This window comes from Parasteatoda tepidariorum, chromosome 8 (genome assembly GCF_982258835.1).
Source record: "Parasteatoda tepidariorum strain Cologne lab strain chromosome 8, Ptep-v5.0, whole genome shotgun sequence".
In the NCBI taxonomy this organism is placed as follows: domain Eukaryota; kingdom Metazoa; phylum Arthropoda; class Arachnida; order Araneae; family Theridiidae; genus Parasteatoda; species Parasteatoda tepidariorum.
In genome coordinates this window covers 111,023,200-111,037,339 of record NC_141762.1, presented here as the reverse complement: position 1 = coordinate 111,037,339, position 14,140 = coordinate 111,023,200, and the positions used below count along the sequence as shown (strand labels likewise).

Sequence of the window (14,140 nt, the reverse complement as noted above, 5' to 3'; positions counted from 1 at the left end):
GAAGTTTTATAGCAAAGAAACTAACATAAAAAGATTAATTGAAGCTTTTTATGTTACATCCCCCTTCGCCAAAATTGTCTAATTAGAATCCAAAAATTTTGAAATTATCCATTTGCAAAATCTTCCCTATGGTATAGAAGTACAAATAAAATAACCAAATTTGTAATGGTAACAATATATAAAAGTAATATAAATTATAAAACATTTACATATGTTCTCATTGAAAAAATTTTAACACAATCAAAAATCTGTAATAGCATCATCAGCAAATTTAAAATTTTCATTTTCAACAGTTTTTTGACTTAACAATTTTTTCAGTTTCAAAAATATTTTGTTTAAAGATCACATTACAGTTATTCTGCAAGAAGTATTCCTCATAATACCAATTTATGTTATCTCTTCAGTCATGATGACAAAAATTTATAAACATTTGTTAAAAATGTGTAATTTAAAATGTAAAACACAAAAAACATTTTTACAGGAAAAATTTCAATCTGGAATTAGACTTGAGTATTGTTTACCTTGTTTGAAAACAAAATAAAAAAAATGACACAGTGGTTGTTATTGTCAAGTCTAAGATTTCAGTATTGTCTTTATTTCACTTTATTTATTATTTACCTTACATTTTTATCACTTTAATAGCAAAGTATCCGAAAAATATTTTTTTTTCTCTATGTCCAAAATTTGCCTTCTGTAAAAATTTTTCTTTTCTTTCTCTCTCTTATTCTTCTATCTACTTTCTATATTTATTTATACTTTTCCTTTAATGGTATTTTTATTTCAATTATTAACCCGGATTTCAGGAAATATGTAAAGACAAATTGCTTTTATAATCGGAAAAGGTGATCAGTCTTCTCAGATTTTGCATTACAATCTGTTTAACAACAATCACTAATTACATAAAAAAACATTACAAATAGGTATAAAAAAAATTTGAAAACACATATAACTGAATTTAAAAAAATAAAAAGAGCAGTAAAAAAATTGTCACGCTGATTTTTCTTAAGTACTTTTTAAGCCCTTTCTCATAGGCTGATTTAAATATTTCACACTTTTGCAACGTTTGTTTTTGTAATGTTTTCTGCATGGTACTTTGCATTAAAGATGTTTTAATGTAACTGTACACAATTGTGCACTCTAATTGAAACTTGCATACAATTTTTAATTTGTATTTTTTATTTATTTTTTTTAGTTCCATATTTTACTTAACATCATTTACTAGCATGAGTCACTGCAAGTTTACAAACTTAGTGAAATATTTTACTGAAACATACACATGATATTCAAACTATTTAAAATATTCAAACGAATGTAACAGAATTAAAAAATGTCATCAAGCTCTCTGTTAGTAAACCCCTCTCTAAAAAGTATTTAAGAGAAATTTTAAATGTTTCTTCGAATAACCCCTAAGAATCTACCAGTTATTTAACATTCAACTAAAATTTACTGCAAACATAGAAAATAAGAAACTTTTGATAAATGTGAAACTTTACAGCCTGCTGGTAAATATATATATATTCAAATATTAAAGTGTCAATATAAAAAGGACATTCTTAGTGAAAAGAAAAAGGAATAGCAAATCTAAAAACATTATTAGAGGTCAATGTATTAAGGATCTTATTTTAAGAATCTTGAGAAAATTATATATATCAAAAACTATGGTTCTATATTCATCAAAATACTATATAATTTTTTAATAACCATATTAAGAAAAATATATGACCATATTAAGGAAAATGTATGTGACCATATTAAGAAAAATACATGAACTTTTAATTTAAGAAATAACAAATAAATAACCTCTTCAAAACCTGAAAGATAAAAGTCTTCAAAACACACGTTCGCAATTCCAACTTCTAAGTTAACTCTTGTTAAATTTTAGATAAAAGTTGGAAAAAATATTCCACTAGATAGAAATATTTATTATAAACAAATTATTGTCAAAATGTACAAGATTAAATAAATAAGTTTACTTACAGTATAAAATAAAAATTTTCAACAACATCTAAGGAATAAATGAATTTTTGAAATAAAATTAAAAGTTTTTAGTAACACAAACTACAAGAAATATTTCAAAGTAATAAAAGAAAACAAAAACAACAAAGTAATTCAAATGGCAGTATTGAATTGCTTATCCACATACACAAAAGAAATACTTAGAAAATAAAACAGACAAAATCTAAAAATATTTAAATTATACAACAAAAAAAAATATCCTTATAATAAATACCATTTCTTGAATTTGCAAAAAAACTATATAATTGCTCAAAAATATCTTTCTGAGACAAACTAAAAAGCGTAGTAGAGTTTTAAAGCAGTCTTATAGATATGTTATCAGTTCATAATATACCAAACAAAATTAATTTAATTCTATTCAAAGAGAATGCTTGCAATTTCAATTGGGATTTTTAGTCTAATTCAGAAAAAGTAAGCAAATATTATTGTTTAGTTCTCACAAGCGATTGCATGCAAACAAGTTTGTATTTAACAAGGGTGGAACACATCTCAAAAATTTCTATTAAAACAAAATAAGCTCTAAATTAAGGAGCATATGGTTAAGATAGGGCGCAAATTAAACGTGCAATTAAATTTCAGAATAGCCAGGACACGCTATTGGTCGAAAATGATATCACGATTTGTCGGAAGGGAGATGGTGTGTATTGCTTTGAGGCAATTTTGAAAAATTGCTGAAAACTTTTCTTTAAAACAAGTATTTTTTAATTTTCTTTATTTTTATTTAACTATTATAATTGATTTCATTTCAGTTTCAAGAAATACAACTTCATTATTTTCAAACGCGTATTTTAGTTTATATTAAAACTAAGTTAATATTGGTTTAGTTAATTTTTTTTTTTCGTGGTGTAATAGTGGTGTCTACCAGTGAGGTCAGGAGTTCAATTTAAATTTCTGTATCTAAAAAGGTTAATAACTATTTAATAAGTTTTATTCAATTTATAAATTATAATTTTTTTAAAATCAAAATTAATTCTTTTCAAAAATTTAATTTTTAAGACAAAAATTAATACATTTTTTTTAATCAAAATATTTCCATTATTTTTTAACTAATTATAACATTTTGATGTAAATTTTAAATTACAAAATTTTTTAACTTAATTTTGTAATTTAAATAAAATAACAAAATTTTTTTAACTTAAATTATGAATTTTTAATTAATCCATATGTTTTAATAAGATAAAATTAAACAGGTACTGATATTTTTTGTTTTTAAAATAATTTATCAAATGATTAAACATGTTCAATAATTCATTTTTGGAAAAGAAAGTTAAAGATAATAAATATTCTATTAAAATCCGAACCATTCAACAGAAAATGGAAAGTCTAAATGCTACACCACAACTGCAGGTGAGCTACAAAGTTTTTCTTAATTTAAAGGTAAATGAACTGAAAGTTTAAAGCGTAATATTTTGCCTTTGGGGCATTTCCTTGTAAAACATGCACATTAGGCATTTTTGTGTGCCACAGTTGTAAAATTATTTTTGAATTATTTGCTTTATACTGTTACCCTATCTTGAAAATAAGTGAATATGAATTATCAATCAAATGTAAAATAGTACTTACAATTAAAGCAAAATATATATACATAAAAAATAACAATTCGGAAGTTATAATATGATGCAATTTTTCATCAATTAAAAATACTTAAGAAAATTGGAGTAATTTTAAACTACATACAAATTGAGCAATCAACTATGAATTTAAGAAATTATGAAGATAAAAAATTTATGAAGGAACAGTCTCAATTATAAGTGAATTAAACTCAAAGCAATAACTCCCAACTTAACTGCATGAATCAATTCAATTAGATGTATTTTGCAGTTTCATTATCAATATTTTATATGTTTACAGAAACCGAGAAAACGCTAATCATGACAAAAACATTAATAAAAATTCTATAAAATTAAAGTTATTTTTAATTCTACTTATTTCCTAAAGAAAAGGAAGAATCGCTTAATATCTAATCCTTATATTAAATCCAAATTCATAAATGATAAAAAAAAGTTAAATGAAGTTAACACAATGATTATATTTAAACTTTGAAAAAAATACTGCATCCCGAACGGTAACTAAAGCCATGTACAGAAACGAAAATTGTCTGCTAAAAATTCTGGCTTTCTAAATATCAAAGTGAAAGATAATCCAAGAAGAAAAAGGGAAAAAGTATGTATTCCCTTTTCACCTTCAAGAATTTACTCATTGGAGCTTTTTGAAAATTACATTGGTGCAAATTTTTTTACCATTTCATACTTATGACTAATAAATTAAATACATCAGAAATCACCAGATTTTCAAATAGGAATAAAACTTTAATTTTAACACGTAAGCAAATTAAATAAAAAGTTGCAAAAACCACACACATTAAAAATAGTGCATGGTTAAAACAAGACTAATATTAGACATGGTTTCGTTGAAGATCTCCTTTTCCCTGTTGGTTTTCCCACACCCTACTTTTATTTTGATATCCAATCACAGGAGAGGGGTAGATAAGGATCTTTGTCCAAATTTAAATCAGACTCCCATTTAACTGACCTTGAACTATTTTTATAGTAAAAAAAAACGGCGAAAGAAAGGGGAGTGTTCTTATAATTTTTATATTAGCTTTTATTAGTTGTATATAATACTTGTTTAAAACAAAGTTAATATCTTTTATTAGAATTTTATCCTTAAATTAAATTAGTACTGAAAAGAAAGTAAAAACCAGAGGGTGATGCAATATCCTGACACATGGAAAAAGGTTTGAAATTTACTTAATTTTGCTGATAAGGGAGGTGTTTGAAATTGCCAAAAATATGCTTACATAATATTTGAATGACTTCTAATTTAAAGTAATGATAATGTGATAAAGGTAGGGAAAAGCTTAAACTAATTTGCCCAAATAATGTAACAGTAAAAGGATCAAATATGAACATCAAAATGGATTCAATAAAAATATGTTAAAATTGTTAAATAATGTTGAGCTTTACCAAGAAGCTATAAACTTGGAAAAACAGTTATCAATTGTTTACATTACATTATTTGGAAATAACTGTAAAAGGATAAATAGAATGAAATTGGTTCAGCTTATTAGAAACTTCCTAAGTTTGAAAAAAGATAATTTAAAATTTTTTTAAAAATTAATACAACAATATGAAACTTTTAACAATACTAATGATATAACGTAACTAATAATTCAAAGATACATAAGTGTTGGAAGAGCTTGTAAATGTTCTTTAAGACACACTAAACTAAACATTTTTTATATTATTGATCGGAAAAAACAAAATCTTATCTCCAATAACTATAATTTTTCAATGGCATTGAAAAACATTCTAAAAATGCAACATTTAGTTATTTTGTTACAAGAAATTCATTAGCAGTATATTTTAATACCAGTGTTCTCTTTATCTCATTTGTGAAGGGCAACCCTTCCAGCTAACTCTTTGATCCCAATAAATGTACCCTCTTTACCCTTTTTATAAAAATAGGACTCTCTCTCTTAAAAATATTAACTTTTTATTCAGATTCCATTTTGAAAATCATTAATTCATTGTTTTAATAACAATTACACATTGGTAAAATTATGTGTCTATAGGTTAAATTCAGATTACTTTTACAAACATTTATTTTGTTTGGACTATTCTCAACTGGTCAATATTCTATAATATAAGTATATTTTTAGGGAGAGGTCGGGGAGGAGCATATTAATAAATTTTTTAAGTAATTTTAAATTTTAAAACTAATTTCTAAATATTTTTTAAAAGAATAAATTTTATTTGGGTAACGAAATAGCAGGGTCTTATAATAATTCTTGTTAAAGGCATTGAAGCAGATTAGAGTCTTAAAATACTTGTACAAATATTTTAAAGGCAAAATACACAAATACAAAATTAAAAAAGTCATTATAATGATGTATTATATAGCTATTATAGAATTATATGTAATTATTATAGAATTAAAAAAATTTTCAAAAAGAACTCAAAATTTAGATTTTTTGTCTTCTATTTTTATGTCTTAGATTTTTATCCAATTAAATTACCTCATACTGTCATAAATTGTCTCATACTATCTTATAAGTATATTATCTAAAAGTAATTCTCTCTCATTATCAAAATCTGAGAAGAGATTGTTGTTAATAAAAATAATTAAAGGCATGCTAACAGACAATCTCTGTGCATATTTTTTTTCAATTAAAAGTAAACTAACAAAAAATGATTATTTGATAAACAGCTTGAGAGCGTTTTTTAATAATTTTAACTATAAATTATAAGAAAATAAACTTTAAAATGTACATTTTTTTTCAAATTTCAACTAGTTGCATTAAAATGATAAATAAAGCATAAAATCAATGTTACTTTAAAAAAGTAGTGTAAAAAGGAGTGTAATGTAGTAAAGTAAATCATTTAAATTAAAATTGGTGCATTTTGAAGAAATTTTTTTTCTTCAATGCGATACGATAAACTGTGTTAAATGAAAAAGATCCTCAATTATCATGAGAATAAAATTCAAATTTATAAAATTTGTTGTTTGAATAAGTGATATAATAAAAATTATAAAATTTCATTTTTAATTTATCCATAAAATTATTTCATTAAAACAAATTTGCCTTTTTTTTTCTTTTTCTTAACAAAAACATTCAAAATTATATTTAGCTTTTATCTGTATTGAATCTGTGTTTATTAAAATAATAAGAATAATTATTTATCAAAAGTCAGCCACATTTGAGAAATTTCAAAATTTTATTTTAGTCAAAAGAAATAATGATCTATGCAATATAACTTTAATGTTTGTTATAAAATTATTTGTCAAACTTTCAAATACTAGTGAAAAATTTGTACATTTTACGGAGCACAATCATTTCTGTAATATAATCAAAGTATAAAAATTGAATGTAAAAATTAAGTTTATTGTTATAATTATTAACTAACCATTAGATCAGCTGATAGCTTCTTGTTTTTGACTACCAATGATACCACCATTAATTCTTTCATGTTTGCAATCTTCAGTTTCCAAAAAGAGATGTCCAACATTTTCATCTTCTAGATAAGAAAGAAAAAAATATTTTAAATTGAGTGCATGAATAAGCAACATGAAAAGAAGAAATACAATTTGATTTTTGAAACCTAGATAGGAAAGAAATTTTTTTTTAAAATTAAGTACATAAATAAGCGTAGTTGTCAACGAAAGGAAAAACAATCTGAAGATTTTACAAAAATGTAAATTTCTTACCAACTCTCGAATCATATAGCTATTTTTTTACGCAATTCAAAATTTTATAATAACGCTCACTTTAAAATCAACTTATAGAATGTACCAATTAAATTAAGAAATAATTTTTTTAATTTAAACTAATTACCGCTAAAAATTTTATTTAGTGATAAAATTAAAAACTTTGTATATTTTGGGTGTCCTAAACGTAAAGCAAATATTTTAAAATAATGCTCTTTTTTATGATGGGTGCCCTATTTTAGCGGCTCTTTCCTGTTTCTAGTGCCCTGCCCTTTTAAAGGTCTAGAATGAACAATTATTTATTATCTTAATATAAAAGTTACAGAACAATGAAATAAAGATAATATTTCAATTAAAAATAGCAATTGGAATTCTGAGAAGTAATAATGATTAAAAACATCAGAACATTTCAGATTAACAAAGCTAAGTATTACAGAATACACACAAATTTATCTAGAAAAAAAAAAACAAATGAACTGGTTCCTTGAATGTTTAGCACTGTCTTAAACTAGCAAATGAATTATTTAAGTTTTGTTATCTTTCAGGATTGAGTAAATTTCTTGTTTACATCGTTACAGAACAACATAAGAAATATTTAGCACACCAAACTTACACCATTTATAATATCCTACACAGTTCAGTAATTTCCCCCCAAATAAAACTTCAAAATAAAAGTTATAATAAATTTAAACTAAAACTAGCTCAAAAATAACAATTGGACTATCAACCTCAATAAAGCAAAAATCGAAATACTATTTTGATTTGATGATATCCATATACGCCCCATCCCTGCAGATAATTTTATTTCTCGATGTGTTTTCTGGATAACCTGGTTCTTGGCAAATTTAGTTGGCGTCACAGATCAGATTACGAATATATCCCTGTATAATTTAAACTGCTACTTGAAACGACCGAAATAAGAATATATAAAAAAGCTCCTTTACTTAAATGCTTAATTGACATGTTTACATAATTTCACGAACATTCACATAAATTAAATTCATTAGCGTATTAAAAATTCATGATCAACAATGCAATCACAAGAAACAAGCACAAGAACTTTTAGACAAGTCAATCTCAGCAGGGCAATTACAATTTAGTTAAGTTTCAAAAACCTTTTCTTATTTCTGTCAAATTTTTTAATTTAAAAATACTGTTTTGGTTATTATAATCAATCAATGCTAAAAGCAAATTCAAATGCTGCAATGGCTGCAATCAAAAAAATTGTTGGCTGAAAACAATTTCGAAAGATTGTGCGAAAATATTTTCACGCTTTTAGCTTACTTGTTTTCTATGACGTTTTAGATTTTTTTTGGTTGTACAGTCATTTTTTCGAGAGACTGTAGTTGTATATCAAAATCGCCCCGCAGTGGACTGATGGTTAAGACACGGTTCCCAGCAGATCACCGAAGTCAAGCATCACTGGCTGCGGTCAGTGTGCGGGTGGGTGACCACTTAGATCAGTTTGCGCAGAAACCGAGGGTGTGCGGTATTGGTCCTCCTTAAACTGTGCTACAGTAAAGTACGGCAGAACAGTTTAACTTGGATCCTACGCAGACAGAACCAAGTGGTCCTCCACCCGCACACTGGCAGCAGCCAGTGAAGCTTGACATCGGTGATCTGCTGGAAACCGTCTCCTAACTATCACTACAGGACTTAGATTTTTAATTTTTATTCTGGAATGCAAATTTTATAAAAGGTAAGATAACGGTGCTCAGCAGACTATTAGGTAAACATCTTAAAAAAAGATCAGAAATTAGAATAAATCATTTGATTCTAGGAGTGGAAGTTGTGGGTTCGAATCCCGCTTTCACCCTGGTTTTTTCTTCGCTATGCCCTTCTCTGTATTTTATTTTATAACCGTCGTTGAACAGCGAACCCCATTTTAGGGTTTACGACCACTAATGTTCAATACCGTAGCCTTGTAATTTTGAACCCAATCCGAAAGACAAGGGAACTCCTGAATCAATTATTGGGGAGAAATTTGCCATTGTGAAAGACTTTTTGATGCAAATAGTCGGTATTTGCGTTATATAGAGAAGAGCACCTTCCCCGGTTAGCCTGACTGCAAGCGAATAGTTTAGCCCGTGACCTGTCTTTCACTGAGGATATTTATTGTCGGTGCGAGCCAGGTGCGGAATTCGGATGGACCAGCTATCATTGGGGTCGAACCCGTGTCACCTTCTTGGGAGGCAAGTGCTCTATCCTCTCAGCCACCCTTCTCAATATTATAGCCGTCGTTGAACAGCCAATCCAATTTTTTGGCTTCTTTACGTCTATGAACGTTCAACTCCTTAGCTATGTAATTTTTTACCCAATCCAGATGACAGGGGAACTCATGGATCAAATATTGGGAGAAATTTTGTCTCCGTGGCGGACTCTTTTTAGGAAACTAACCAGCATTAGAGTTGCATGGAGAGGAAAACATCCCATGGTCAGCCTGACGGCAAGGGGACTCTAACCCATGATTCGTCTACCACAGAGGACCTTCTCTGTATTTTATTGTATTTTAAAACAGTCGTAGAGCAGTTACCCCAATTTTTTTGGGTTCTTGACTACCAATGTGCTGTAATGTAATGTAACTAACTCAGTAGTTTTCTAATTTTTAATCAAATCCAGAAGACAAGGGAACACCTATGACTAGTATTGGGAGATATTTGTCTTCGTGGAGGACTTTTTAATGGAACTAACCCGCATTTGCATTAGAGAGGAAAACCACGAAAACCTCCCATGTTTAGCCTGACGACAAGGGGACTCTAACCCATGATCCGTCTACCACTCAGGATATTTTACATCAGCACTGTAGTTGGTGCAAACCGGGTGCGGAATCCCCTGAGCCACCATGCTCCATCTTCTCTGTATTGTGCTATCTGTATCTCTATTTGACAAATGTTTTTAATGTTATAGGGGACACTTCCGTATCTTCATCTGTCATGCCAACTAAGATCTCGAAGGTGCCAAATTGATTTTAAATGGGAAAAATTAAAAAAAATAATAATAATGCGCAGATTTTTGCTCAAGAGTGGCTTCGAGTTACACCCTGGCAGAGGGTCTGCCACCGCTGCTTCGTTAGCCCGCGCACCCTTGGTGTCTACGCAAGCTGATCAGAGTGGTCACAAATCCACTTACTGACCGAAGTGATCTTGAACTGAGTTTTTACGATCATTCCATTGCGAGAAAAAAAAATGTTTCTAGAAAATGTCCATTTAGAAATATCGATTTTAATAATTTCATCAATATTTCGTCCACATACATAAAATAAACAGTAATCCAAAAACACTTTATTCATAACACGAGCGTGGAAAGTTAAGATAATATGTTTAATATTTTTTAGAACTGTAGAACAACAACTATAGATTTTATTCGTTAATCTTTTACAGGAATAATTAATTTTCTTTCGTCGTCTGCTACATAGTATCTATGCAAGTTTAAAATTCTTAGTTGCCTCATAAATAAATTGAAAAGAACTTTTTCAAATTTCCTTAGATAAAAACGAAAGAAAAAAAAACAGTTGATTAATATATTCTATCAAAAGGTTTTGAAGTATGAAAATTTTTTTTAAAAACTGTCTGAAAATTCATTAAGAAAGGATAGTCTTTTGAATATACTTTGCAAATCAAAAATTACAAAAAATGAAGGGAACAAAAAGAATATGGGATAGTTGTTTCTTCCTAAAAAGTGAACTTTTGAATCTTATAAAAAAAATACAAAATAGAGACATTAAAGTTTCCTCCATACATTGCAAAGTGTTAGATCACATAATAATGAAATAAAAGTCTAATAAATGGTTTATGAGAAATTTCTTCAAATAGGGTCTTGTGGAAAGCCTCAATTGAATTTTCAAGATTTGCATTCGTTACTTACTTACTGTGTCAAAAAATAAATTGTAAATCTATATCGTTTACACTAATCAAATACTTGCGTTTAATGTTAAGCTACTAAGTACTATTAAGATTAAGTTCTAGTACGTAAAAATCTTATCATTGAATCTAAAATTATTCAGGGTGTTAGCTTTTTTATTTCGTTCTCTACGCATCGCATACTTTTAAATAAACTTTACTTCGAAATCCAATAAGTCTTAATCGTTCTTTAAGATTGCTTTTTTTTTTTTTGAAATGCATATTTTTGCAGCTAATCTAAAACTCAACCATAAATTATACGTTCTTTTAGGAACGTTTATAATGTACCTATTACTTTACTACTTTTACGTTAAATAAGTTTTTTTTTAAACATATAACCTATTTATTCAACTTTTGCTTCTTAACCTCTTAGCCACTGTAATAAAAGAGAACTGCATCGCTCTGTTTTATATTTGAAGAAAGACTCAAAAACAACAGGAAGTTCCTTGAAATCTCTTTACTACAAAAATACTTCAGCAAATATCAAAATACTTATTGGTAAATAAGATTCGATAATTTAAGAAATATTCACATTTTTAAAATATATTTGCAAAAAATAAACTATTAAAAAAAAGCTGTTTTAAAAAAATATCTATAATTTTATTATTTAAAAACAAATAAATTTAAAAAAAATATTTTTAATCATTGAATCAATCCCATTTTGCTCCCATAGTTTCTCTCCTTAATATTAACCTATAATTTTCAAACTCGTCCAGATGTCATATTATAATATACTATACTACAATACCGAAAGAAATAGTTATAGGCAAACTGGGAGGCCTACACTATATGATAATATGGTTCCGTTTAAAGAAAAAAGACCAGGGAAACATAAAAAGCTACATTGCACAGCAAATAAAATTTTTCTTTACTTAATACTGATATTTTAATATCATAATATAATCTAATGAAATAGTACGAATGTTGAATAAGAAATTAAGAAATTGTTACTCATATATTGTACATATAAATGGTCCCATATCTTCATCTAATATTAACCAATAATTTTCAAATTCGGTCAGACATTATATTATAAGATAATATTTTACCACGCTGTAGTGTATCTACTACTACAAAAATATCGTTCCAATTCACTAGTTATATAAGACATGTTAACACGATTCTATGTTGGGTACCTTCTGATAGATCAAAGTTGATATTGTCTGTAACTTCTCACTCGTCATTGGTGACGTGATGTGAACACGCCTACCTTGACAGAAACTCCTACTTTGATTTGAACACGCCAACATTGATGGATGGTCCCCATTGAACAGTTGACTTGTGACTACGACATTATCCACCTCCTCGCGCTGTTGCTACGTACAACGCATTCACTCGACTGCTAAACGCAACACAGGAGTGACCACGACCATGAACGTAATACAGCTCTCACAATCAGCATTCCAAAATACGGTGATCTTAATACAGCTCTCCCGGCTTCTCACAAAACAGCAATGAATCAACTAGGGGTAACTGTTCACCTTGTCTATAACAGCTATAATTCTGGTTCACTAGTATATAAGACATGTTAACTCTATTCTAAGGAAAATTTATCTTGTCAATATTTAAAAATAATATTTAGTAAAAAAAAAGGGTTTTTGCAATTTTGTAACATAAATAAAATATTTATTTACTTAAAATTATTTTTTTCCCTTTGATAAGGGAGGTAACATAATGAAAGTGTTAAAAGTAAGAAATTGTTACTCATATACTGAATATATGCATCTGGTTCCATATCTCCTTATATAATATTAATTTACAAGTTTCAAACTCGATCAGATTTTATATTACAATTAGGACTGGACTATAAATCGATATATCGCGACACATCGATTTAATGCCTTTATCGGCAGGCCGATACAGCGACTTTAGTTCCAGGCGATGCATCAGAAATCTGATTTAAGCCGTCGAGTAAAGAAGACGAACGATATAGCGATATACGATATAGCGATATACGATATAGCGATATACGATATTACGATATAGCGATATACGATATAGCGATACAAGACACGCAAGGATCTCTTACGTTCCGATGCCAACTCGCGCTGGGGAAGACGATGTTCGTATCGTTATATTGAAACGGCTTTGATTGATGAGCGGTAGAATCAGAATCGGTTTTGAGAACATATATCGTGATCTCGCATGTTCGTTTCGCACCTCTTAGTTTTTTTTTCTACTTTGTCGCGACTTGATATCGTTTCTTGTAGATTATTTTCAGTGGGACTGACTTTGTGATCGTCGTTACCTTGTTCTGAACGTAATCTATTATTGAAAAGAATATATAAAGAAGTGTTTCTTAATTAATTAGGTAAATTGTTTTTTTGAAACAAAACTTTCTTTTTTATTTTTAATTGTGAAAATTAATTTTGATATTATATGTTTAAGTATTATTTTACATTATTGAATTTATTACAAACGGAAATCTAATTTAAGGTGCCCATAAAGAATTAAATTAAAAAGTAATTAAATTTGTTAGGCTATTTTTTACTTTATTTTAATTTATTAAAAACTTTTTGGAAAAAATAATAATTTAATGGGTTCTTATTACTGATTTTAAATTTATAAATCTTTAGTTGTTTTCATTTTTATAAATGAAATTATAATAAAACTTATTTTTCCTCTTTTGGATTTGGTCTTAAGTCAATCAACTTCGTTTATTCAAAAAAATTAGTAATGTTTGCGACTTCTTTTTTTAAAATCATTTAGCACTTCGTTCTATTAAAGAGTATAATCGTGTTTTTTTTTAAATTTTATTTCAATATTGTCAGTTGAATATACTATCGAATATCATAATTCTTTTGCTTTTATTTTTAAGAAATTAAATCTTACTTTGTTTTTTCGTTCAGAATTCGGTAATTATTCAATTTAATTTTATTATTTATGTGAAATGATAACGATAAAAAATAGTGTTCTTTTAAAAGTGTTTTTTTTTTTTTTGATTAATTTATTTAGCACTTTGTTTTAAGCATACAAATAATTTTTAACGAACTTATTTTTTGAATTTTGTTTCTATA

At 27.5% G+C, this 14,140-nt stretch overlaps 1 protein-coding gene across 1 annotated transcript in view; it reads right to left on the bottom strand.

Moving 5' to 3' along the window:
• Positions 1-8,527, bottom strand: part of LOC107439191 (SPRY domain-containing protein 7) — a 32,437-nt gene extending 23,910 nt beyond the window's left edge. The window contains exons 1-2 of the mRNA XM_087149333.1: positions 8,509-8,527; positions 6,924-7,034 (exon numbers count right to left, since the gene is read on the bottom strand). Coding sequence (XP_087005459.1) covers positions 6,924-7,031 — 108 coding nt within the window. The 5' untranslated portion in view covers positions 7,032-7,034; positions 8,509-8,527. The remainder of the gene's footprint in view (positions 1-6,923; positions 7,035-8,508) is intronic.
• Positions 8,528-14,140: the final 5,613 nt, after the last annotated feature.